This window comes from Branchiostoma floridae, chromosome 7 (assembly GCF_000003815.2).
Source record: "Branchiostoma floridae strain S238N-H82 chromosome 7, Bfl_VNyyK, whole genome shotgun sequence".
NCBI classification, from domain to species: Eukaryota; Metazoa; Chordata; class Leptocardii; order Amphioxiformes; family Branchiostomatidae; genus Branchiostoma; species Branchiostoma floridae.
Window position 1 is genome coordinate 23,097,795 of NC_049985.1, and position 27,307 is coordinate 23,125,101.

Consider the following 27,307-nt stretch of genomic DNA (forward strand, 5'->3'; position numbering starts at 1 on the left):
CCGTACGAAGTCAACGTGCTTTTACGTCTCCAACTGAAGTCTGATACCCATTATTGCAAATGGGTGTGATGAAAGTCCTGTTTAATGCCTTTCCAAGTACATGACATCCATTCTCGTACGCAGAAACATCCAACGGTGCTAGCAAACTGACGCCTTTTGCTATCTCAACCGTCAGGATCAGTTCCTGACCGCCCTGCTTATATTAATGAACAAACCCTTACATATGGGAGATCCCTTTCGAAAACTAAAAGTCCTATTCTCTGATTGGCTGACAGCTGGTTTGTGGCGATGCCCACAGGAACTGATCGTGATGGTTGAGATAGCAGAGGCAGCAGTTTGCTGGCACCGTTGGATGTCTCTGTGTAGGAGAATGATTCAACGTCTAGTCGAGATTCAAACTCTGAACCTCTGGCTCTCAAGTCAGATGAAGCCCAGCCACTCTGTTACTTGACACAACATCTTTTTGAGGCTTAGACGTACATAAAACTTACTGGTAGCGTGCCAGGCAGTGATGCGTCCAGCGGTGAGACGAGAGAGTTTGGTGGTGCCGAGAACTGGACCTGCGATCCGGAGAACAGTTTGGAGTTGGAGGAGATCTGAGCATGGATCTCTAACCCCACCCTCCCCTCCCAGTCTCCAGGGAGGGGTCTGAGGAGAGAACAGAAGACATGAGTTCATGTTTTACACTGAGCATGGATCTCTAACCCCACCCTCCCCTCCCAGTCTCCGGGGAGGGGTCTGAGGAGAGAACAGAAGACATGAGTTCATGTTTTACACTGAGCATGGATCTCTAACCCCACCCTCCCCTCCCAGTCTCCGGGGAGGTTCTGAGTAGAGAACAGAAGACATGAGTTCATGTTTACACTGAGCATGGATCTCTAACCCCACCCTCCCCTCCCAGTCTCCGGGGAGGGTTCTGGGGAGAGAACAGAAGACATGAGTTCATGTTTTACACTGAGCATGGATCTCTAACCCCACCCTCCCCTCCCAGTCTCCGGGGAGGGTTCTGGGGAGAGAACAGAAGACATGAGTTCATGTTTTACACTGAGCATGGATCTCTAACCCCACCCTCCCCTCCCAGTCTCCGGGGAGGGTTCTGAGGAGAGAACAGAAGACATGAGTTCATGTTTTACACTGAGCATGGATCTCTAACCCCACCCTCCCCTCCCAGTCTCTGGGGAGGGGTTTGATGAGGAGAGAACAGAAGACAGGAGATCAGGTGTTACACTGAGCATGGATCTCTAGTGTAACCCCACCCTCCCGTCCCAGTCCCCAGGGAGAGTTCTGAGGAGAGAACAGAAGACATGAGATCAGGTTTTACACTGAGCATGGATCTCTAGTGTAACCCCACCCTCCCCTCCCAGTCCCCAGGGAGAGTTCTGAGGAGAGAACAGAAGACATGAGATCATGTGTTACACTGAGCATGGATCTCTAGTGTAACCCCACCCTCCCCTCCCAGTCTCTGGGGAGGGTTCTGAGGAGAGAACAGAAGACATGAGTTCATGTTTTACACTGAGCATGGATCTCTAGTGTAACCCCACCCTCCCCTCCCAGTCCCCAGGGAGAGTTCTGAGGAGAGAACAGAAGACATGAGTTCATGTTTTACACTGAGCATGGATCTCTAACCCCACCCTCCCCTCCCAGTCTCTGGGGAGAGTTCTGAGGAGAGAACAGAAGACATGAGTTCATGTTTTACACTGAGCATGGATCTCTAACCCCACCCTCCCCTGCCAGTCTCTGGGGAGGGGTCTAAGGAGAGAACAGAAGACATGAGTTCATGTTTTACACTGAGCATGGATCTCTAACCCCACCCTCCCCTCCCAGTCTCTGGGGAGGGTTCTGAGGAGAGAACAGAAGACATGAGTTCATGTTTTACACTGAGCATGGATCTCTAGTGTAACCCCACCCTCCCCTCCCAGTCTCTGGGGAGGGGTCTGATGAGGAGAGAACAGAAGACATGAGTTCATGTTTTACACTGAGCATGGATCTCTAGTGTAACCCCACCCTCCCCTCCCAGTCTCCGGGGAGGGTTCTGAGGAGAGAACAGAAGACATGAGTTCATGTTTTACACTGAGCATGGATCTCTAACCCCACCCTCCCCTCCCAGTCTCTGGGGAGGGTTCTGAGGAGAGAACAGAAGACATGAGTTCATGTTTTACACTGAGCATGGATCTCTAACCCCACCCTCCCCTCCCAGTCTCCGGGGAGGGTTCTGAGGAGAGAACAGAAGACATGAGTTCATGTTTTACACTGAGCATGGATCTCTAGTGTAACCCCACCCTCCCCTCCCAGTCTCCGGGGAGGGTTCTGAGGAGAGAACAGAAGACATGAGTTCATGTTTTACACTGAGCATGGATCTCTAGTGTAACCCCACCCTCCCCTTCCAGTCTCCGGGGAGGGTTCTGAGGAGAGAACATGAATAATCAGTTCATTTGGTTTGGTTTGGTTTGGTTTAGTTTGATACAGATCTCTATGGCATTAGTGACTGATATGTCACTATTCTTCCTGGAGTCTGGGTGATTTGTAGAGAATCATTGGATTCTAGACGGAAGAATTTGCACCATTGCACACCGCACCATCGCACGTGTGGGGGTTCTTTAACTGCTGTGGGGTGTGGCTCTCCCTGTACATGGGACATCCATTTAACGTCCTATCCGAGGGACTGACCTAGTCGAAGCTAGGTTCTCATTTTCACCTGAGTAAAGTGAGGAAAGTCATGTAAAGTGCCTTTCCCAAGGGTACAAGGTCGGTAACGCGGCAGGATTCGAACTCCAAACCTCTTAGTCCTGAGCCAAACACGCTGCCGCTGCACCATGTGATCTCACATTTCAGTTGCATATAAATTTGCAGTGTTTAGCAGTCCTACCTCTAGAACTAGAAGCTGTGAGTTCGACTCCAGCTGTCACTCACCTGACATGCACAATATCAGAAATGACTTATAACTAGTACCTGGCGTGTGCAGTCAAGTGATCTGCAACCCTGCCTCTAAAAATAGTGACCCTACTGAAAAGGATTGCAGTCCTTCAAGGGCGTTAAGCTGCAGTCCACTGTTCATTGCGCTTGTTTTAAGTAGTTGGGGGGAATCAAAATGAATTATCTGATAATACTGTACACAATATTGGTCTTCTCTGTCATAACCAGAGGAAGAATTCATGCAGCTCTGTAGTTTAGATAAACTCAATAACTGGATCAATATCATTTTTCATTTCAACTTTCAATATTAAAGCTGGTTCAAACTGAGCATGTATCTATAACCCTACCCTAGCTTGGCAGTCTCCAAGATAGACAGTATTATCAGATTCATTGCAATTCTTAACCTTCAAGTGGGGAGGGGGGCAGTGCATGAGCAACCTGACCTTATCTAGTTGTTCGGTCATTTTACATAGAACAAATTCACACTGCACACTAGGTTCTAACATCTTACCTTGCGGATTGTTTCTTTGTCTTTGCTTTGGCATAAAACCTATTACAAGTACAGAAAGATCGACGAGAATTCAAGAGAATTCGCACGACACACAATTTTCGTGCAGACGACGCCATCTTGTCTTGCACTTTCTACTAATTCCGCTAGGCGTCGCAGCTGTGTGGTGTAATAGCGGTGTCATAGGCCATCAAGCATTTCAGATAAACAGCACCTCTACCACATTTGGTAAATTGTATAACGTTTAGTATGATACCCATAATTTGACGCTACACGAGATAGACCAAATTTAGCTCTGCAGTTTTTATTTGTACCGCTAGATGTCATGAATGATCCATGACTTTGAACAAGCATGAATCAACATCGCTAGGTGGCGCTGTTCCTTCAGCCTCGCTTTCACTGTTACGCGGGAGTCACGAAAAGGACAAGATGGCGGAAACTGCAAGAAAATAAGAAGAGTAACTCAAAACCGTAAGTTTTGCTCGCTATCGGCAGAATTACTGACATGTAACGGGTTCAGAAGACCTTGCTAGTTCGGGTTCTTTCACTGAAGTAAGGATGGAAAAGCTGGATATGGATTTTTGTGCTTTTGGGGATATGAATTCGCTGAAGGTTGTGGGGGAGGGGTGCTTGCATAACCCATGATTTGTTTTTCTTCAGAATCTCAACTCCATTCTAACTTATAATTTTACTCCAACCCTTCCACAATAACTAGTCAATCTGGAGAAAGAATTGTTATGCTCTTATCGTTTTGAGGGGACACGAACTAAAAATTTATCAGACTGTGTGGATTTTAGGAAAGATTTCAATTTTTGTCAAAAATTATAGGAAAAATTATGAAATTTGTCACAAGTATCATATAAAAAGACGCAGGAAAAGACCATGATGAAGGGAAATATAATGGGTTATATGTCAACTGTAACGGGTTATTTCAACTTATTTGTTTCTATTTGTTCAATTGTAATGGATTATTTGGAATTGTATAATTGACAACGTAATTTGGGCCAACGTCAACAATTTATTTATGATTCTGCATGCATTGCATCATCTTTGGCCACAGTCTGTGCCAGCCCCTCTTTATACGTGCTATGGAGGTTTCATACATTTTTCAACTTCAATCAAATTCAAACAACCCACTAAAAGCTTCTTGCCTAACAGACATATATATTTCCCCATGCCACATGTTTTATCTTAATGAGTTAATCTTTATTCGTTATATGTACCAAAATGTTTTTATTTCAAATTCCATGTCAGTTCACACACATGTCCCATGAGACGTCAACTGTACTGTACATGCACAGTCCATGTCCCACTCTGACCTGTCATGAAGTCAACCAAGGCCAAGTGTCCACATGGAGCGGAAGGAACCATCTTCAGGAGGGTCCAGGGGGGACCAGCCTGCAGGAAACTTGACGTGGAGATGTTCTCTGACCTGTTGTCTGAGGAGCAAGTCAGAGGTCTGTCTAATTGTTTGCTTGTTTGTTTGTTTGTACTTGCTTCACTGCATAGTGTATATTTATCTATGGGAAGCCAAGAACATTGGAGATGGTTTCCACTCATCTCAGAAGATGTTAAAGAAGGAAACTTACACACTGGGATAACTATTATTGTAGTACCCTGATTAAAATGAAAGGATGGTGTCAGTGTAAATCTATGAAAGGCTGTGTGATATCGATATCACGCCACGTGATAAACCAAGTTATCATCCAGTCTAGAACACCCATATGGAACATTATCACGGCACACGTATAATATATAACTTTGAATAAAGCAAAGAAGATTACAAGATTAGAACAGAAATAGAAACTAGTTGTATTGAGTCTGGATGTCCATTTGAACGTTTTCTACCCTCCATGTGTACATGTAGATCTAGGTCCAGTGTCAGACACCTGGTTTGAAGACCTGACAGCTGAAGCCTTGTCAAGGGATAGCAACACCAGAGTACAAGGTAGGGACCTACTAGTAAATCTGACATTGAACAGAACTTCATTGTAACACCTCAATTGTTTGTAATTGACTTCTTACTCTTAGACTTGTACCTAACACAGTGTTGTGATGTTCTTGCTTAAACAATAAAGTTCTGCCTCGGGACCACAAATTCCGGAGTTCAAGTTCTGGCCGTTGTAGCTCACCAAACGACGTGCGTGCTGCTGGAAAGGGTTGCAGTTCTTAAGATAAGATTAAGCCGTGGTGCCCTGTATATTGTTCTTATAGAAAAGGGCTACAGGAATTTCCCTGGTACAATACTAGTAAACCTATGAATACTATACATACCGTCTGTTTCATTGATAATGAACAGAGGAAGAATACCTCTTTTTTTACTTTCTTTAACTCTGTAATGTCCTATACTTTAAAGCTGCTGTTGTTTTTTCGTGATTGTGCTCCATTCAATTAATGTGAAAATAACTTGATTTGCATATATGAAAATGTTTTACCATACAGATGATCTTCAAACACCCCTGAAGAGTCATCACCATGGCAATGGCCAAACAAACATGGCTGCCACCCCAGTGCCTGATGGGAAGGTTCCCTTCACCCCCACCAGCTGTTCTCCGTCCCTGTTCAGCCCTAATGTCCCAGAATGCAATGGAACAGACCTGAGAAACAGAGTCAGGTCAGAGGTCAACGTTGGACAGTCCACACCAGTCCTTCCTCACACAGGGAGGAAATTTTTTGGCTGTAAGTTCTGTTTTGTTTTGCTTTTGATCAGCGTTCCCGCCAGGTTCTTGAAAGTATGCGTCCAAATATTCGGGAGGGGTGTAATGAGCGCCGTAGGCGCGAGACGAGCGCCGCAGGCGCTCGCATTCTAGGGGGGTCCGGGGGCATGCTCCCCCGGGAAAATTTGGATTTTCAAACCCTCTAGAACACAATTTCCTGCAATTTGAGAGGATAATCATGCACTTGAGATTGGATGTCGGTTGCCTCTTTTACTCCCATTTTCAGTTATCGACGACCACCCTCTTCATCAAAATACGTTATATTAAAAAAAAAAAACTATAAGCACAGGGAATCAGCCTTCCGTGATATGGCCCGGGTATTATTTGTCCAGACATGTCTGTATGAAAATTTTGGATTTTTGATGCTTCGAAACAGGGCTCTAGCCAGTTCGTCAACCCATGGAAAAATTCTGCCAATTTTTTTCCGTCATTGTATTAAAAAAATGTCTACCTCGTGCGATCGATGTTGCGACCTCCCGCATCAAATAGTTTTCCGAGACGATAAAATAACGGCACTATCACACTTTGTGTTTTTTTTTCTATTTTGCCCGATGATTTTAGTAATTTACTCAAATTTTTCGAATCGGTGGGCTTTTACAAGGCCGTGCCGTCATTTTCCACGAGCGTGCGTTTGTTTCCTGCGACCTCAGGTAACCCCGTTTTCGGCGTGAAATCTTTGGCTGGATTTCTTTTTAAATGGACCAAGAACGTTATACATTACTCGAAGGAGTACGATCTGCTGCCTCTATGGCAGTGATCAGTGCCGGTGTAGCCTTGAAGCAGTAGCCAGAAAGACGTCCCAACGTGCTGGGCGCTGCGATCGACAGTCCGTCTGGGGAGGGGGGCGTGCCGCGCGATGTGCCACGGAGGCCAACGCCAGTGCACAGCCGACTCGATCGACGCTTGACAACAATATTGCGGCCCCTTTTCTGCCACAAATTTTGTCTTTTTGAAACAAAAGAAATTTTGGAAATAAGAAATAAAGTGTATAGTTTTGGATTCTTCACTTATTTACTGCGCACCGTCTTTTAAACTTGGATAAATGGGGAAACTTTGATAGTAAATTGTTAGCAGCTAGGTAAGGAACTCAAGTTTCCAGACGACAAGGGCGGCTACCAACGTCACGTGCGCTAGTAATCGGTAACTTTTGTTTTTTTCCCGGTGACCAATGACAGAGTGTAACATTACATTTATCAAACGCTGATTGATTATTAAGATGATTGGATTTGGACCTGGTGGCCAATCTAGACTGCTTGGCGCCGGCGGCTTGTTGTCAAAGATACCGACTGCCAATCAACTGCCCACAGCGTGAGAACTTTTGTTGAGATGTGCAGCACTCGCGCAGAACAGTTTGTTTGTTCAATACTAGTATTACCCACAAATCTTTAACAAATACGTGAAAATGACCTGGGACAAGTAAGTATCATGTTAATATCAGAATATAAAATCTGCATAAGATTTCTTCGAGTGTTAAAGAATGTTGACTATCAGATGTATTTCACGGACTAAAAAAAGTTACATTGCGCAACGGCCGGCTCAGACTGGCGTGTGGCTGGTTGTGTCGTACATGGGTCCGCTAGTTGTAACACGTGCCGCGCTCCGTCCCATGCCCAGACTACTAGGATGACCGGAAAGTGAAGAATTTGAAGTATAAATTGTAACGGTAGGATTCCTTCTAATAAAGACAGATTTTTTTTAAAGATTCCAGATACATTTTGTACACTGGTGGTACAGGTCAGCCTTTCTTTCAGATTCTTTATGGACGCATTCAGCCGAGCCGAGTGCGTCTTTCCAGAAAAAAATGCGTCCAAAGACGGAAAGACGTATGCCTGGCGAGAACGCTGCTTTTGATTATTAAATCAGTTTTAAAGTTGAATTGTTGCTGACTTGTTGTGAGGTAGTGTTGGTGTAATGGTTAGGGTGTAGGGCCCAGAACCCAGAGGTACTGGGTTTGAATCCTCTGACATGCCACCCATGTTTTGTCCTTGAGAAAGGCATGACTTTCCTCACTCCACCCAGGTGTAAGAATGGGTACGTGACTTTGGTTGGGGAGGGGAAAGGGGGTAGAAAGAGAGGATTGGGTTCCACCTTCCTATATACAGTGGATAACAACCCACTGCCCCCTACAGCCTTAGGACTAAATTTACCTACATGTACATGTACCTCCTACAGTCCTACCTAATTACAGGTACAGAAAATTCAGGTACAGGTACAGTTCATGTCCATAGGATCAGGTCCCAGAGCTAAGTTTGACTATAGAATTTGGTACACATGACTATAAACCCACTGGTCTACTGCAGTCTGTTTATTTTCTTGAAAAGATGAGCACCAAATTGTGCAAATGCATGTCGATATAACCTGTGCACTGACTTTATTTTTAGGTCCGTTTCCTTTTTTACTGGTTGTGTACCGAAAAGCTGTAGTCCCTTATACACATATAAAGTCCTACATTTTCTTTGTTACTGATTCCTCTTTCACTCTTGTTTCATTGCTCTTCCCTGGAGGGGTCTCCTACATACTGAGACCATGTGAGAAGTGTTGTGTGATTTGTACAGTTTCAGGTGTGAGTCAGCTGAGAACAGGAGAAAACCCAGGGTACATCCAGTCTGGAGTAGGTCATCTGATGTGGGGAGGGGAGCACCACACCCCGGGGCACATCCAGCCAAGTGTGGGGCTCTCCCCTGGGGTAGGGGGCAGTCCTCTACCCATACTACCTGAGACAGACAGGTAACACCATGTTAACTCTTCCAATAAGTACTACTATTTTGTATATAGATAGCTTGTCAGTAATTCGTATAAAACTATGTACATGTACTATAATGAGTACTGAATATGTGCATTATACTCATCACTTCTTTTGTTAATGGTGATATTAATTGACCATGCATTTTCTTTACAAGTTGTTAGTCCTTAGCATCTTTTTCGTATTGGCATGTACATAATGTATCCTTTTGTTTGCAATATTATCAATATGGCAAATATGATACTTTGTATTGTACTATATCTAGGGTACAGGATCAACAAGTTTAACTTGATGAATACAATTTGTCTTTAAAAGTAGATATAGACAGTAGAACAAATTGTAGTTGAATGCACAATAGTGAAGATGTTAATTTGCTCCTTTCCCCAGCTCTGTACTATCAAGAAGACTTTTCAAGACTCCCCAGGGTCATTCAAGTCAAGGTACCATACCATGGTTAATTTGTAGAATGAAATGAGTATACTTTAACAGTGACTGTCACACAGTTGTTTCTGAGATTTGAGTATAATACGACTATTCGATGCAGTTAGCTATAGAACAGAGAGGAATTTGGAAAAAAATTCCACAAACCTAGTGAAAGAATGTCATAAAAGTCATTACAGTCACACACAAGATCATTGTCTATCACCTGTAGGTCATGAATGGACAAGACTTTTTTTATAAGTACAATTATGCTTCCATGCAAGAGTCATGTAACCTTTTTTCGCCTTGATTTCATGCCATCATGTTGTGTAAGCGTTACTGGTAGTGACTGATTCATGTAGACCAGTGTTTTGTCCCCCCAAAAAAAGAATTCTAAGTTGTGTTTATTCCCTATGTAGGATTCTCCAGTGAACCAATGGCATCCAGGTTTCTGGTAAGTTTTTATACATTGATATACATTATTTTCCTAACACAAAAAATATAAGCTGTGTTTGAAGTGCATTAGTCTTCATTTTCTTAAGTGATTTTTCCTCTTAAATCTTTTTTTTATTTCTTGCTTTAAAGCTCTGTCATACATTTACACTTTTTATTGTGATTCCAATGTTTGACTGTAGAATAAACATTCAAAGCTGAATAGAATCATAAATATCATTTACCAACTACTCCACCCACAGAAACACAAGGTCCTGCCAGTCTACTCTCTGCTATGCTCTCCTCCTAGGAGTGATTGATTACCATGAAACTCATGAAAAATGCATTGGATTTAAAGTCCCTTATAAGTTATAGGCAATAAGGAAACAGTTCAGATTTATATTTTTCAAAGCAAACAAATACGAACCCAGTCTAAGGAAAAGCGATAAACAAAAAAGATATCTGCTCTTCTGTGTTTTCCCTGAATTTCAACTGTTAAACTGAGGTTTGGAATTAAGGTTCCGGGTTGGAGTTCAAATCTGACCGGAGTTGACGGAAGGGTGGTGTAATAGGCCGGAAGTGCGCTGTTGTCTCCCTAACTTTTGCTCCCTATATTGCTTGGTGATCGTTATAGCTGAGCATAGATTTGTCGTATTTCCTGAAAAGCCTGTGGGTTGTATTATGTTTTTGCGAGGAGTAGTTGGTCGGCTAGCGAAACCATTTTTGTATTAGTCCGCTGCAACGGTGATGCGTTTTTTTCGCCTGATGACCCAAATAGCATAGTTTTTCATGCGATTTCGAAGAAATTACGTCATCAGAGAATTTTTTTGGAATTTTTTTTTATTTTCATTTTGCTTAAACATGAAGAATTTAGCTTCTCTACCACGTAGGCCGTTATCCTGGGAAAATTTGTTTTTTCCAAGCAGCTTCGATAAAATAAGTGTTAAAAAATGATAGTTTTCGGGTCCAAAATTAAGATTTTACTACATATTCTACCCAAACTAAATAGGTTTGTCGGAAAGAGGCAGTAAACGGCTTTCCACCATATTGATTAAGTTTTACGTCCCACGTTTACTAGCGGAACTGTAGCCCATCGGCCTGAGGCTGTCCGCCAACCTCCGAAATCGTAAAAGAAACTCCGGTCCGAGACCTTAAGTCATACTTGTGTGTTTACAGTTTAGTTGTTTGTTCAACCTCCCCGACCACCTAGATTTCATACTGAAGGGCCTTTTTCTTCTTAGGATTTACTCATTGTATCTGTATCCCTCCAGCCCACCCCTGAGCGCCTGACCATGACCCTGGGAGCTGACCTGGACAGTTCTGCCCTGTCATGGACCAGCTCCATGGCAACGCCTGGCACTGCTGCCATAGCAACGCCTACTGTTGCCATGACAACAACAGAAGCTGCAGGTAAGAAGAGAGGGGGGCAGAAAGGTGACTTTGTAACCAAGTTAAAATTTGTAAATTTTTATGGGTCTAACTCTAAGTCTTACAATATAAAAAGTAAACCTCCTTTATAAGTCAATGCAAAAACTGAAGCAACTCTAGTCATAGCAACAATGCAGACATGGCAATGATACATAATTGTAAGACGATGGAAACTGTGAGGAGATTTCAAACTAAGAAATGGGAACAAAACAGAATATTATACAGATCCAACTTTTTAAATTCTATGTCTTTCACAGAAGAAAATTTTGATCTAGAAGAAGACGTCAACATTGCTGCTGATGGAAAGAAGGTAAGAGCTCTTCTCACACACCTTATTTCACACAAAAATACATTGTTGTTATATAGAGAGACAGATATCTATTGAGAGCAATTGTACATGTATATGTATCCCATTTTTGTCCAATATGAAGCAATGATCATTGCAATGATGACAAAGTCATGCAAACATATTCTTTGTAATATGGTATTCTAACTCTACATGCATATCAAGATTAGACAGATGAACATTTGGTTTTCTAGACTTGGCAATGTTTAACTATTGGATGACTGAATTTTCTTGTGGTGCTTTCCAGCTTGCAAGGGCACTCTTCATCCATGGTGAAGAAGAAACAGGTGAAGATCATGTACAAAAACCACCTCCAGATAAGTCTCCATCAGAGGAAAATACATTTCCTACTCAACTTCTCCAGTCACAGATGGACATGACTTTGCCTCAAGAGTTTGGGACTCAAGAGTTTAACACAGTACCTGAAGAAACAACGGCATCGATTGGAACAACAAGGAAAAAGAGACACGAAAACAGTGACTCGAATGACACTCAAGAAAGTAAAGTTCAAACAAAACTATCAGAAAACGTTTTGAACCAGTCTCAGGCAAACTCCAGTCAAACCAGCATCCAAGAAGATGTGGACAAAACATTGGACTTCCTCTTTGCCAAATCAGAGAAGAGGAGTCAAAGGAAAGAGCCTCCACCCCCTAAGAGAAGAAAGTGGGACAGGCCAGCTAGTGAGACAGTATCTGGGACCGTACCATCATTAGGGGAGACAGGTCCTGATGACGCTAAAGACGGTCTTAAGTCAAGAACTGTCAGAAGTCAGCAGGAAGAAAATGTTAGCTGCACAACCAAAGTGCAGTCTGAAACATCATGGCATCATGAACAAGAAACAACAGCAACCCAGAAAAGTGTGAAACCATCAGATTCTGCGGAAAACGCGAAAAGGGAACTCGCTGTCGGCTCTCCGGTCTCTTCTGTCAATGTCGATTTCTTCTCCCAGATTTCTCCTTCGTCGCTGCAAGAAATTTGCGAAGCCGCCGACAAGGCCGCAGAAAATTCAGAGGAATCTAGAACTGAAAGCTCCAGCAATGGATGTAAAAAAGAGCATCAGATTCAATCCAGCACTCCTAACTACAAGTTTGAAGAAGAAGGAATCGCTGATACAAAAGATTTCGGAAAAATGGAAAGGCATGACACAAAATCCACAGAAAAGGATAGAAAGTCTATAGGAAGTGCTGCTTGTTCAACTGTGATTGACGATGAATACTGTGACCGTCCGTCAGACAAAGACAGCTTCTCTGAGTCTCCACCTTTCGCTAACCCAACACAGGGCACACTGGATGTCATGAACGTCAGCTCACAAGTCTTGAAACAGCAAACGCATGCTCAGGAAGGACACCTAGCAACTGATGTCGGTACTGCAAAAGTAGACAAAACTGCACCTGGTACATCAAAACAGCAGAAACAGTCAGCCACCCCATCTCTTGTCTTCAATCTTAAAGTTCCAACAAAGAAGGATAGTCTCCAAGACACTCCCAAGTTCTCAGCAACAACTGTGAATAGAGGAGGATCGGCAAGGAGGTTTTTCTACCCAACGTCGTCACAGATTTCCAAGTCTACACCAAAGACACTTTTTCCAACTAATCATTTGTCTAGAAATCAGAAAGACTGTAAAGGGGCTGTTAAAGGTACTGCAGTTCCAAATATTGCTTTCAGTCCATCTATTAGACAGGGTGAAGAACTGAAGCCACAGAAAACAAGTGATGTTGCAGACAAAACTTCTTCCAAGGCTTTCAAGTTGTCAGAAAGCACGTCTTCTTATAGACAGCAGAACACAGCTGGAGACCACGCCAAGAAAGATTTCAAACTAAACACTGAACAACCAAGCTATGAAGCTGTGTGTGCCAAAAATGCTTTAAACAAGCCTGCTATGCTCTCTTCTTTGCACAACCAAAGCACACCAAACTACAAAAGACCTAGCAGCAAGTTGCCACATTTGGGAGGTATTACAAACAGAAGGGAAACTCCCATTCACAACCAAACAGAAGATAGGACAACCTGTGGCAACGAACTTGTGACAAGCTCCTTGTCAAGCTTTGGAGGGTTTCAGACAGCCTCAAGAAAAGAGATAACAGTCTCTGAAGATGCCATGAAGAAAGCCGCAGCACTGGCTGCTGAAGTTGATGCAGAAATGGCTAAGACAAGTACAAACATGTTCTCAGATTCAACACATGGTGGGACAGCTTCAAAGAAGGACTCTGAATCCACAAAGCCTATGATTCACAAAGAAACATTATCTGGAGTGTATGCATCCTCGAAGGCACTAACAAAAGATAAGAGTTTGGAGAATGGCTGTGAGTTTGCAGGTTTTTGTACAGCTTCTAACAAGAGTATTCAGATCTCGGAGAAAGCCTTGAAACAAGCTCAAAACATGGTGTCAGAAGTGGAAGATTCTCTTCTAGCTGAAATGGAATTAGAACAAACAGACAGTACTAGGGATGACACTTCTTTAAATGACAACAGACCACCACAGGCTACTATTAGCTGGAAAGTCGATGTCAATACAAGTGCACTAGAGACGGTTGTCAGAAAGAACACTAACAGATCTAGACAGCCGCAGAAAGAGCTTGGACCCAAGTCAAACACAGGTCTTGGCGCCACCTCTTCAACTAAGAAGCCATCTTCTTCCCTTGACATACAAAATGGTTGCTCAAGTGAAGCTAGTGGTCTCTTCATTGGTATTGTTGAAGGAGGGACAAAACATCATGGGCCATTTCAAGAAATCACTGGGTTCCAAAGTGCCTCTAATAAACCCATACAAGTGTCATCAGATGCAATGAAAAGAGCAAAGACTCTCGCAAAGGAAGTTGAATCCAGTATGGCTACTGAGGCTCAGTGGGAAAAAGACCTGGACCATAGTCCTTTCTTAAACTCCAATGGTGTCCAAACGTCAAAAACAACTGATGGAAGCACAGTATCCTCTGTTGAAAGAAGTAATTCTAAGGCTGTAACAGGCAAACCAGGGGACTTTGAAAGCACAAAGACAAGACAAAACATAGGGACAAGTCATTGTGAATCTCTGCACACTACAGGCTTTAAAACCGCATCAAGAAAGCCCATACAGATATCATCAGATGCCATGAAGAAGGCCCGATCTCTAGCTACAGAAGTCGACGAAGGTTTAGCTACAGCGAGTTACAAGTACCAATGCTTGGACCATACCGTTAAACTGGACGTCACAGGTTTTACAACGGCCTCCAAAAAGCCCATCAAAGTAGCTTCTAGTAGTATGCAGAAAGCCAAGGCTCTGACAGTAGAAGTGGAGGCAAGCCTTCGTATTAGTACTCCAGATAACTTTATCACTGACCAAAATCCATCAGCAGACTGTCCAGGTTTCAGAACTGCCTCCAACAAGAATATCTCAGTCTCAACTGCGTCCTTGCAGAAAGCCAAGTTGATGTTAGCAGAGGTTGATGAAGAAGACATTGATGTTCACGAACTATCCAACAATGAAAATGGTTCAGCAAGGAAATGCTCCAAAACAACAGCAACAGTAAAACAAGGTTTAGAAAGCGCCACCTATCTGAAACCCAAAGGACTGCAGTCGTTCAGACCTCCATCAAAAATGCTGGGGCCACAAAAGTGTTCTGGACCATCAGACTCCCGTGGAAGACAAAGATCCCAAAGAAGTAAGGCCGGCAACAACTATGTACTCCATCCAATGAGCACGGCTGTTGGGATGCCTTGTAAACTGTCTCAGCCAATGGAAGAAGACAGCAACATGAATGACAGTTTCCATGACGACCGTCTGTTCTGTACCCAGATGGTGTCGGCGGCAGAAGTGGCAGAGAGCACCTACGCCTTCCTGCAAGCAGAGAAAGAGGATGGACACAGCGACAACTTTGGCTTCTCGGAACATCTCCAAAACCAAGAGAAGACTCCAAGCCATTCCAGGGGTGCAGAAAAAGTCAATTGTGACAACAGCAAAACTAAGGAGGGAGAGAGTCAAAGTAGTTTGAGCAATGACAGGCAAAGTAAAATTGCTCGTGCACCGAAAACTGAGAGCAGTCACCTAAAAACTCTGAAAGCGGCTAGTCCAAAACATACCAAAGTCCCTGCAGTTCAGAGTCAATGTAATATCCCCAAAAGCTCTGAGCAGAATGCAGTAACACAGAAAAATGACATATCCAACCCTACAGAAGTACAAAACACCAGTGGTGAAGCCATACAGGGATGCACAGCTACCAAAAAGAAGGTAGATACAATGCAGAAGAAGTTTGGGACAATTTATGACATGGTGAAAGATGCAGATACCACCTTGCTGGATGAGAGCTTTGACCTAGCCTGGGGCCTTGTGGATGAGATGCTATTGAAGGCTATGGAAGCTTCGTCTGGAAAGTCGGAAGAAAACCACACGGCCGAACAAGACAAAACTCACTTTGATCGTACACACTCTCTGGACAGTGGGTTGGGAGAGAGTAGAATAATTACATCCCAGGAAAACAATGTATCCATGACGTATTCGAGTAGCCTTGAATACTCAACACACTACAATACACATACTTCTGGAGAAGGTAGACAAAGCACTGACGATAAGTCTGTGAAGAAACGTATTCAGTACGAAGACAAGCCATACAAGTCGTCTCAGTGCCCCTTTATAACTGCAAGCGGAAGAAAAGTACCTGTCTCAAAAGAAGCACTAAAGCATGTGAAGGAAATGGCAAAAGATGAACTCTTACCATCTGAGGAAATTTCTGTTCCTCTCAACAAGTTGTCATGGCATAACTCTCCAACAGAGGTCTCCCATATGAGTTTTATGGAACATCAAAGTGAGACCTTACCGGAAGGCAACCAATTGGAAAGAGGTGAAGAAGTGGATGCATCCAACAATGTAGGTTTCACCACTGCCCGAGGGAAGAAGATCAGTGTTTCTAAGAAATCTCTAGAGAAGGCAGAACACCTTTGGAATAGTACAGAACAAGAAGAACAGAAACTTAAGAAAGAGAAAGCATCTATGTCAGGAGAAACGGACTGTCCAACAATGTTTCAGGGTTTCCAAACTGCAAGTGGACACAGGGTCAATGTGTCAGATGCAGCACTGGCAAAGGCAAAGCAGATGTGGAAGGATACAGGAGAGCTTGAACAGGACATGCCTGTTGGTTCTGCAGACAATTGCTTACCCAAGCCAGAAGGGTTCAAAACTGCAAGTGGGAAAAGGGTGAGGGTGTCAGAGAAGGCACTGCAGAAGGCACAGCAAATGTGGGAAGAAACAGAAGGACAACAAGACACTGTAACTTCTTATAAAGTGAACGCTTGTTCTACAGAGTTCCGAGGGTTCCAAACTGCAAGTGGACACAAGGTAGCTGTGTCGGAGAAAGCACTACAGAAAGCTCAGCAAATGTGGAAAGAAACAGAAGGACAAGAAGACACTGAAACCTCGAAAATGAATGCTTGTTCTACAGAGTTCCAAGGGTTCCAAACTGCAAGTGGACACAAGGTAGCTGTGTCAGAGAAGGCACTAGAGAAAGTACAGCAAATGTGGAAAGAAACAGAAGGACAACAAGACACTGAGACTTCTAAAATGAATACTTGTTCATTAGAGTTCCAAAGTTTCCAAACTGCAAGTGTAAAAAGAGTGAGAACGTCAGAGAAGGCACTACAGAAAGCTCAGCAGATGTGGAAAGAAACAGAAGGACAACAAGACACTGTGACTTCTAAAATGAATGCCCGTTCTACAGAGTTCCGTGGCTTCCAAACTGCAAGTGGACACAACGTAGCTGTGTCGGAGAAAGCACTGCAAAAGTCACAGCAAATGTGGAAAGAAACAGAAGGACAACAAGGCACTGAAACCTCTAAAGTGAATGCTTGTTCTACAGAGTTTCGAGGGTTCCAAACTGCAAGTGGAAAAAGAGTGAGAACGTCGGAGAAAGCACTACAGAAAGCTCAGCAAATGTGGAAAGAAACAGAAGGACAAGACACTATGACTTCTAATATGTTTGATACGGCAAACAAAAACTTTGACCAACAAATGGACAACTCAATGACTTATGCAAAGTTTGGAGGGTTCACAACTGCAGCAGGGAAACACGTACAAGTGTCCAAACAGGCATTGCTGAAGGCAAAACAACTTTGGAATCAAACAGATGAAAACTCTTCTGGTCAACACAAGGGAAACAATTCATCAGGATTCCAGGGTTTTCAGACTGCAAGTGGTACAAAGGTGGACATTTCAGTCCAGGCATTATCAAGAGCTAAAGAGCTGTGGAGGGATACAGTTGGTGATTCAAGCGATGAGGCTAAGGGTGTTGATGTCACAGAAGAAAGTAGCCCAAAATGTACAGGGTTTCAAACTGCAGGAGGAAGAAAGGTGCAAGTTTCAGCAGGAGCTTTACAAAAGGTAAAGTTGCTTTGGAAGGATAACGACATTGAAGAGACTAGTCTCGGAAAGTCTGTGGAAACATTGGATTCTGCTACTTTCAACGAAGAAATCCTCAAAGAGAAAGATGTTACGCAGTCTTCGAAAGACGAGTCATTTGTTGGATTTAAAACTGCAAGCGGTCATACCGTCAACGTTTCGGAAACTTCTCTGCAACGTGCAAAGCAAATGTTTCAGGACGGCGATGAAGTAAATGCTAAGACTAGCCCAAACAAAGGGCCATTTGAGGAATCTGCACCATCTGAGTTTCAAAGATTCAAGACTTGCAGGGGACAGGAAATTGGGGTCTCAAATAAGTCTCTACAGTTTACTAAAGAGATGTGGAAGGATTCGGAATCAGATTTCAACCATTCGTGTGAATCAGCAATGCTGAACCCAGAATGTGGTGAAAAGGGTACCACTATGTTCAGGGGCTTCCAAACGGCAAGAGGTCAGAAGATAAATGTATCAAAAGAAGCACTGGAAAAGGCAAAGGCACTGTTTTCAGACGATGCATCTCCAACAGGAAGTAATACTCCTAAGAAGCGGCCACCCACAAATCAGGAAAAACTCAGCAATGGTGCAAAATACAAAGGTTTTCAAACTGCGAGAGGGCAGAAGATAAAAGTGTCAGAAGACGCCCTACGAAAAGCAAGAGCTCTTTTTTCTGATGATGTGGAAGAGGAAACTACAGGCCAAGAAGGAACTCAGAGCCTAAAAGTGGAAAGTGCAAAGGATGCAAACGCTTCAACGTTTCGGGGTTTTCAAACTGCGAGAGGGCAGAAGATAAAAGTGTCAGATGACGCCCTACGAAAAGCAAGAGCTCTTTTCTCTGATGATGCCAATGAGGAAACTACAGCACTAGAAGGAATTCAGGGCACAGAAGTGGGAATTGCCAAGAATACAAACAATTTAACATTCAGAGGTTTTCAAACTGCAAGAGGGCAGAAGATAAAGGTGTCAGAAGACGCCCTGCGAAAAGCAAGAGCTCTTTTCTCTGATGATTCCAAAGAGGAAACTACAGGCCAAGAAGGAATTCGGAGCCCAAAAGTGAGAAATGCAAAGGATGCAAATGCTTCAACGTTCAGAGGTTTTCAAACTGCAAGAGGGCAGAAGATAGAAGTGTCAGAAGATGCCTTGCAAAAGGCAAGAGCTCTTTTCTCCGATGATGCCAATGAGGAAACTACAGGCCAAGAAGGAATTCAGAGCCCAAAAGTGGAAAGTGCAAAGGATACAAATGCTTCAACGTTTCGGGGTTTTCAAACTGCGAGAGGGCAGAAGATAAAAGTGTCAGATGACGCCCTACAAAAAGCAAGAGCTCTTTTATCTGATGATGCAAAAGAGGAAACTATAGGCCAAGAAGGAATTCAGAGCCCCAAAATGGAAAGTGCAAAGGATGCAAATGCTTCAGGGTTTGGTGGTTTTCAAACTGCGAGAGGGCAGAAGGTAGAGGTGTCAGATGACGCCCTACGAAAAGCAAGAGCTCTTTTCTCTGAGGATGCCAAAGAGGAATCTACAGCACTAGAAGGAATTCAGGGCCCCAAAGTTGAAAGTGCAAAGAATACAAACACTTCAATGTTCAGAGGTTTTCAAACTGCGAGAGGGCAGAAGATAAAAGTGTCAGATGATGCCCTACGAAAAGCAAGAGCTCTTTTGTCTGATGATGCCAAAGAAACTACAGGCCAAGAAGGATTTCAGAGTCCCAAAGTGAAAAGTATGAAGGATACAAACACTTCAATGTTCGGAGGTTTTCAAACTGGTAGAGGGAAGCAAATTGAAATATCAGAGGACGCACTGCAAAAGGCTCGAGTAAGACTATCAGAAGACAAGTCTATGGAACTCGGTCCAGGGTTTTCTGAAAGGACAGCCGAACAGTCGCCTCTACAGACAAGAACTGTTCCTAGTGTTTTGTCATCTGAAAACAATGTGCACAGATATGTTAGGAAGCTTGGAGTACCACAAGTTGTTCCACAGGACAAAGAGGAACAGTTGTACAGCGATAGAAGTGCCAGGAAAAGAACACTGACTTCATCAGATGCAACAGGTTAGTTCTCTCTTTTTCACCCTTGTTGATATCCAGATTGATGAAAAAGTGTGTACTCTTCCATTTGTTGTCAATCCTTCCAATGATTCTTGATATCAGTCTCCTTGTCTAGAAAACTTTGCTGTTTAAAATGGCAACAAGATGCATATGTGTACTACTCTGTTTAATCTGTACAACAGACCACCTCTACATAAAGACCACCTCTTGGTGGTCTCTTAGATGATTTTTTTTTTATTGACATGAGTAACTATATATGAAGAATCCTGTCTATGGTGACCACCTGTCCATGTTGACTAGATTTTGTTAGTAGCCCCCCTTTTCTTGGTCAGGTTTGATGGTATTTGTTGTTCATGGCATGATTCTATGTATTCCAGCTACTTTGCCTCCAAGTAAGAGACAGCCCCCCTCCCCTGCTGGTTACCAGACACAACACGTGGGACACAGACAGGCTTTCAGGCCTCCACTAGCCACTCATCCTGAAGGTAGGCATGGAGATATGTTAGCACAGTCATACACCAAAGTCATTCAGCATTGTGCACTTTGTATGTGTGTATTTATGTGTGTGTGTGTTTGTGTGTGCGCGTGCGTGTGCGTGTGTGTCTGTGTGTGCAAAACTTGCTGCTGCAATTTGTATCAAGTCATAATGATTGTCAAAACTTTGTTGTTGCTAGGTGTGGTTCATGATCGCCATGGTTTCTCTGTCCGCACCCGACTACAGCCGCTCCACTCAAAGCCTCGGCAGGACTTCAGGTGAGTACTGTCTGATTGGTTTGCATCAAGATGACTACTAACTGGATAGTTCCAATTAAAGAATTGTTGCAACTTTTGTGCCTCTCTTGATCCCTGTAAACTCTACATTTCTTTTGTGAGTTCAGCTCCAAGGATAGTGCTGATAGGTCCCTCCATATCCAGAAGTTATCTGCTTAGTTAGTTCAGCACCAAGGGCAGTGCTAATTAATCCTTTCAGATCTATTAGTATATCTGATTGGCCACTTCAGCACCAAGGACAGTGCAGATTGGTCCTTCCAGATCCATCAGCTCATCTGATTGGTTAGTTCAGCACCAATGACAGTGCTGATTGGTCCCTCCAGATCCATTATTTCATCTGATTGGCCACTTTAGCACCAAGGACAGTGCTGATTGGTCCTTCCAGATCCTTAAGTTAATCTGATTGGCCACTTCAGTACCAAGGACAGTGCAGATTGGTCCTTCATATTCCATGATTATACTATCTGATTGGTTAGTTCAGCACCAAGGACAGTGCCAACAGCATCTCTGGTCACAGAATTTAGCACCATGTTTGATTGATTCTGTAAGTCCAACAGTGATTCCTACTGGTCATTTTCAAACCGTAAAAGTTTATACAAATACTACAGTAGTTATAAGGAGTTTTCTTGTTATCTTTGTGATGTTTCTCAGTGCTTCTCTTTTCCCTTGTTTTTCTTGTACTTGTAGAAGACCACCAAGCCTGCCCCAAGCATCACGTCAACCTCTGGTATCCACGCCACAACCACAGGACTCCACAGAGAACTCCTTCAGAACTCCATTCAAATCTCCATCCCCCAAAGTCTCTGCACCTGTCAAAGCAAAACCAGGAGGAGAGGATGGACAAACAGAAGATTTGTGTCATTCTGCTGCATGTACCACAAAAGATAATACACAAGACAGCCAGGAAGCTAGCCAGGAAGCATGTAGAGATGATGGCGATATATTTGACAAAGTCACAGAACCTCCAGGAAAAGTTCAGTCTTTGAGAAGGGCAAGAGAAGCTCAGACTCTAAGGATAGCTCAGAAAAAGGTTGGTGACAATATGATTGTATGAAATTTATCTTCACATACTTATTTATGTAGTAATCATTTTTAGACTATTTGGACTGAATTCTAATCAATTTTAACTGTTTTCTGTATTTTTCTGTATAATTTGTTTGCAGTAGTAGTAGTTAGTTGGTGATGAGTTGCAGAACCATGTCCTAATTTGCACTAGTAGACTGACTGATACTTTACTGACAGAAATTTTTACACACGTACATTTTGTAGGCATCGAGATAAATATGACATTACTGCTATTTGATTTGATAAGTGACATTTAAAATTACAGAAACAAGTGATACGTCCAGAGTATGGCAGCTTGCTGCAGAAAAGACTGACACAGGCCAGGGTTGGATTGAGGGAAGCGGTCTGTGGCCAAACTCCAGGGTGTTATACAACAGAGGAGGTAGCCATTGTCCTTGATATTTGGCTAGTATACATGTATGAGTTACTGCAATCCATCAACATTTATTCACCGTTACTTATATCCGCCACTTTGAAACACAGTGGGATTGAGAGGATTCTAGCACAGCACCACCCAGGATTGAAGGTCCCTTTAGACATCTAGGCATTCTTTTTTCAGTGTTCAGATACGCTTGTATATATGTGACATAATTGAATTACGTTACACCCCAATCACACTCGGTAAAAATTATGCAATTTAATTTTCTTAAACTTTAAAGGGCTCAAAGTAGTAGTAGACAGCCAATGGTGGTTTTCTGATAACATGAAGAGCTTGATACAGGAATGTTGGCAGGGCTCGAAATACTGGGTGCATGTGCACCCAGGTGCACCCAAAATTGGAGCTGTGCACCCAATTATTTTCTGTGGGTGCACAGGGTGCACCCAAATATTTTCTTACATTTATGTATGTAAAGATATCAAAGTATACTAGACTAAGTATACATCATATTCTTGACATCTAAGTGTTCGAAAGATAATACAAATGTCTGTCATCATGGTACTTGCTTAAGAATTTCATAGATTGTAACTAAGTTTTATTATAAGGTTATTAGTTCAATTTTAGTGGTGCACCCAAAAATTTTTGGGTGCACCCAATTCTTAAAGCTGGGTGCACCAGTGCACCTAATCCTAAAAATGAATTTCGAGGCCTGTTTGAATTGTGATCATAAAGGGCCTGCCAACCATTGGCAACCAGTCTGACACACATGTTTGGCCACAACAAGTCAATCTTATGGATGACATCAGTGAGCCGATTGATTTCCATTATAGAATGAAACATTTTGCCTAGTGTAGACCTAGTGTATAGCATGTTACCGATTTTCTATCAATGCCTGTCCCTGCACACTTTTTTCTTCCCACAGTTGTATTCCTATGGAGTTGACCAGTCCACGTGTACTGTGACATCAGAGACAGCAGAGTCGTACAGGTTTTTGTGTAGAGACCACGTCAGCTCTGCCACTGTGGAGGAGGGAGAGGGCATCACACTAACAGATGGAGGGGTGCTGGTACCACTGGAGGATGGCACTGCAGGGAAGGAGGAATTCGTCAGGTACCAACATCTGTAACTAGGGGGGATATTGGTTCAACTTAGTCGGGTCCAGGTTTAGGTCCAGTCAGGTTTAGGTTTATGTCCGCACCTGGACTTGGACCTCATCCTGTCTAGTTTAGATTTGTGCTTTTTGTAGGATGGCACTGCCGGAAAACAGGAATTTGTCAGGTACTGACATCTGTTAATAGGAGTGGATACCCGTTCAGCTTAGTCAGGCCCTAGTCCAGGTTTCGGTCCAGAAGTCTCGGTTTATGTCCAGACCTGGACTTGGACCTGATCTGGTCTAGTTGAGATTTTTGTTTTCGATCATTCAGGTTGTTATTGTTTTCCCCAGTGCCCTGTTGGACACCCCAGGTGTAGACCCTAGCCTGGTGACTCCAGAATGGATCCATAACCACTACAGGTGGATCGTGTGGAAACTAGCCGCTATGGAAACAGCCTTTCCTGTACAGTTTGGTGGAAGGTTGGTATAACTCAACTGTTACAGTGCTTTTGCATATGATGATGATGATGTGGTAAAGTTTTAAATATGGATGGGAATGATGCAGTTATGCTTTACTTTGACCTTTATATAGTAATAATGAATAGAATACAATGCCGTGTAGAAAATGTAACCCGGACTATTCATTTCAATGAATTTTTTTAAATTCTTCTATCCCCAGAAATGCCATTTGTCTCAACTATTTATAATCATCTTTTTTATGTTTGAGTAACTGCTTTTTAATGAATCATTTGACTGTATAGTTTGCCATCTACTTGTAAATGGAGGGAGAAGGGAAATTTTTAAGTCTGTTTTATTCTTATAAATTGTAACTGCTCACATGTACATTTTTCTGCATTGACAGATGTCTAACCCCTGACCAAGTTCTAATGCAGCTTAAGTACAGGTATGACAGGGAAGTGGACCTGTCACAAAGGTAAGTTGAGCTCTTAGACACTGTAAACCTGTACCTTTTCAATAGATACTGTAAATGCATTTAAGTTTGCAGGGATTTAATTTCACAGTAGCGGGTAAAAGGACTTTTTGCAGGGTTTTAAGTTTGCGGTAAAGCGGACAACGCAAAAAACGCGAACATTAAACCACCGCGAAAGGTTCTGCATTTACAGTACTCTACAACTTAACATCTATGATTTGTAGTTTTTGCTGATCTCCCTGTTCCAATAGTTCATCTGATTGGCTACTTCAGCTCCAAGGACAGTGCTGATTGGTCCTTCCAGATCCATTAGCTCATCTGTATGGTCACTTCAGCACCAAGGACAGGGCTGATTGGTCCTTCCAGCTCCATTAGTTCATCTGATTGGCCACTTCAGCACCAAGGACAGTCCTGGTTGGTTCTTCCAGACCCATTAGTTCATCTGATTGGTTAGTTCAGCGCCAAAGACAGTGCTGATTGGTCCTTCATCGTGTTTAGTGCCTTTCCCAAGAACACACTATTGGAGCCTTTATTAGGGATTCAAACCTAGAACCTTAAGCAAATAACTCTTTCAAGAAAATAAACAAAGGTTCAAACAAAAAAAATCACCTTAATATATCTTGTTACAGATCAGCCCTGAAGAAGATACTTGAGAGAGATGACACCCCGTCCAAAACCCTGGTCCTCTGTGTGGCCAGGGTCATCCCTCCGACTAGTGGTCAAGACTGCACCAGTGGCCAGGACTCCAAAAAGGTGCCCCAGGTAAGGACAGTAACTAAACAGTTTGATACATATTATGATGACAATGCCCAGTCATTTGATAAAAATTGCATACCACAGGTAAATATCTGACACATACAATGTTATTTAAGAATTGGATGATGTTCTGTTTGTGTCCATTTGTGAATATCCATTGCATTAAGAATATTTTAGTGTTTACCAGAGTATGGTTGTATACTACATTTCAAACTACCCAAGGAGACCACTCATGGGATCGATAAAATCTGGTCCATGTGAACAGGTGGTCACTATGACATGAATTCTAATGCTGATCACAAGGTAGTCCTTATTTTTAAGAACATGTAACTTTGAAGACAAATGAGTAGCTTCAGACTTGCTAAGGGAGAAAGATTATGGAATAGCAAAATTTGTATTATTGTAAATAACTATGCATAATGGAATGACCTCTTGACCTCCTCCAAACCTTGAACCCTTGAAAACCAGCTCAGGCTGAAGGGATACTTGTAAATCAAGGCTAAATAAAGGTTGAAAAATATTGTAGAGGTGGTCATGTGCAGGTATACAATCTTTCAATGGTCAGGTGGTCCTTAATATCCGGAGTTGGTCACTTGTATAGGTTTCATAGTATAGCTTTTATAAGACATGCCGTATAATGTAGATATTCACTGTCATAGAAACATAAACCGATAAGGAAAGTTGCCAAAGTATCTATATACAATGTATTTCTGTTTTTCATACAGAAGGAGACCATTGTTGAGCTGACCGATGGATGGTATGGAATAAGAGCAGCTCTGGACCCCCCTCTAGCAAGATTGGTAGAGTCCAAACGTATCTACGTGGGCCAGAAGCTGTGTGTGTCTGGAGCAGAACTGGTTGGATCGCAAGATGCGTGTTCGCCTCTTGAAGTAAGGGCAGCATAGTTTGTTTGTTTGTTTTTGTTTTTGTTTACATATTCATGGTAAACTGCCCAACAGATATCAGTTTAGAAACAGGATGGGCCAAAGTATAAACCCAATTACTATAAATTGTATTACTTTTGCAGCATTTTTCAAAATCTTTATAAATTTAGAATTGAAACAATTCTCTTATGCAGTACTTTTATACAAGGAAGACATGTTCCCAGTGTCGTGAAATCTTGCTGGAACAATGACTCCAAAATCTGGAAGAATAAAAGCAATGCAAAAGTTTCAAGCCTTACAGTATCCCATGACTGTTTAATTTCCAGGCCCCTGCCAACCTCGTACTGAAGCTGTCCGCCAACGCCACTCGCCGTGCTCGCTGGGATGCCAAGTTGGGTTTCCATAGCAACCCGCAGCCATTCCCAATTAGGCTGGGTTCCCTGTGCCCAGATGGAGGGATGGTGGGGTGTGTGGATGTTACAGTCCTCAGGAGTTATCCCATGCAGGTGAGTTATACAGTTAGGCAGGGTTCCCTGTGCACAGATGGAGGGATGGTGGGGTGTGTGGATGTTACAGTCCTCAGGAGTTATCCCATGCAGGTGAGTTATACAGTTAGGCAGGGTTCCCTGTGCACAGATGGAGGGATGGTGGGGTGTGTGGATGTTACAGTCCTCAGGAGTTATCCCATGCAGGTGAGTTATACAGTTAGGCAGGGTTCCCTGTGTGCAGATGGAGGGATGGTGGGATGTGTGGATGTTACAGTCCTCAGGAGTTATCCCATGCAGGTGAGTTACACAGTTAGGCAGGGTTCCCTGTGCACAGATGGAGGGATGGTGGGGTGTGTGGATGTTACAGTCCTCAGGAGTTATCCCATGCAGGTGAGTTATACAGTTAGGCAGGGTTCCCTGTGCACAGATGGAGGGATGGTGGGATGTGTGGATGTTACAGTCCTCAGGAGTTATCCCATGCAGGTGAGTTATACAGTTAGGCAGGGTTCCCTGTGCACAGATGGAGGGATGGTGGGGTGTGTGGATGTTACAGTCCTCAGGAGTTATCCCATGCAGGTGAGTTATACAGTTAGGCAGGGTTCCCTGTGCACAGATGGAGGGATGGTGGGGTGTGTGGATGTTACAGTCCTCAGGAGTTATCCCATGCAGGTGAGTTATACAGTTAGGCAGGGTTCCCTGTGCACAGATGGAGGGATGGTGGGGTGTGTGGATGTTACAGTCCTCAGGAGTTATCCCATGCAGGTGAGTTACACAGTTAGGCAGGGTTCCCTGTGCACAGATGGAGGGATGGTGGGGTGTGTGGATGTTACAGTCCTCAGGAGTTATCCCATGCAGGTGAGTTATACAGTTAGGCAGGGTTCCCTGTGCACAGATGGAGGGATGGTGGGGTGTGTGGATGTTACAGTCCTCAGGAGTTATCCCATGCAGGTGAGTTATACAGTTAAGCAGGGTTCCCTGTGCACAGATGGAGGGATGGTGGGATGTGTGGATGTTACAGTCCTCAGGAG

At 43.2% G+C, this 27,307-nt stretch overlaps 2 protein-coding genes across 4 annotated transcripts in view; one reads left to right on the forward strand and one right to left on the reverse strand.

Moving 5' to 3' along the window:
• Positions 1–1,869, reverse strand: part of LOC118420177 (glutamyl-tRNA(Gln) amidotransferase subunit B, mitochondrial-like) — a 24,607-nt gene extending 22,738 nt beyond the window's left edge. The window contains exons 1-8 of the mRNA XM_035826890.1: positions 1,807–1,869; positions 1,627–1,659; positions 1,447–1,474; positions 1,257–1,284; positions 1,064–1,096; positions 801–916; positions 711–738; positions 492–648 (exon numbers count right to left, since the gene is read on the reverse strand). Of these exons, the coding sequence (XP_035682783.1) occupies positions 492–648; positions 711–738; positions 801–916; positions 1,064–1,096; positions 1,257–1,284; positions 1,447–1,474; positions 1,627–1,659; positions 1,807–1,869 (486 nt within the window). The remainder of the gene's footprint in view (positions 1–491; positions 649–710; positions 739–800; positions 917–1,063; positions 1,097–1,256; positions 1,285–1,446; positions 1,475–1,626; positions 1,660–1,806) is intronic.
• Positions 1,870–4,730: 2,861 nt separating this feature from the next.
• The window catches only part of LOC118419819, a 31,644-nt gene continuing 9,067 nt past the window's right edge, over positions 4,731–27,307 (forward strand). For all 3 annotated transcript variants that reach the window (XR_004831663.1, XM_035826425.1, XM_035826424.1), the window contains exons 1-19: positions 4,731–4,878; positions 5,289–5,369; positions 5,864–6,100; positions 8,694–8,865; positions 9,269–9,321; positions 9,721–9,755; positions 11,005–11,143; positions 11,419–11,471; positions 11,755–19,915; positions 20,290–20,397; positions 20,587–20,665; positions 21,371–21,713; positions 22,014–22,130; positions 23,050–23,237; positions 23,572–23,700; positions 24,083–24,154; positions 24,781–24,913; positions 25,633–25,797; positions 26,118–27,227. Coding sequence is in view for 2 of the 3 variants with exons in the window: in XM_035826425.1 (XP_035682318.1) it covers positions 4,746–4,878; positions 5,289–5,369; positions 5,864–6,100; positions 8,694–8,865; positions 9,269–9,321; positions 9,721–9,755; positions 11,005–11,143; positions 11,419–11,471; positions 11,755–19,915; positions 20,290–20,397; positions 20,587–20,665; positions 21,371–21,713; positions 22,014–22,130; positions 23,050–23,237; positions 23,572–23,700; positions 24,083–24,154; positions 24,781–24,913; positions 25,633–25,797; positions 26,118–27,227 (11,508 nt within the window). In the remaining variant the exon portion in view is untranslated. The remainder of the gene's footprint in view (positions 4,879–5,288; positions 5,370–5,863; positions 6,101–8,693; positions 8,866–9,268; positions 9,322–9,720; positions 9,756–11,004; positions 11,144–11,418; positions 11,472–11,754; positions 19,916–20,289; positions 20,398–20,586; positions 20,666–21,370; positions 21,714–22,013; positions 22,131–23,049; positions 23,238–23,571; positions 23,701–24,082; positions 24,155–24,780; positions 24,914–25,632; positions 25,798–26,117; positions 27,228–27,307) is intronic.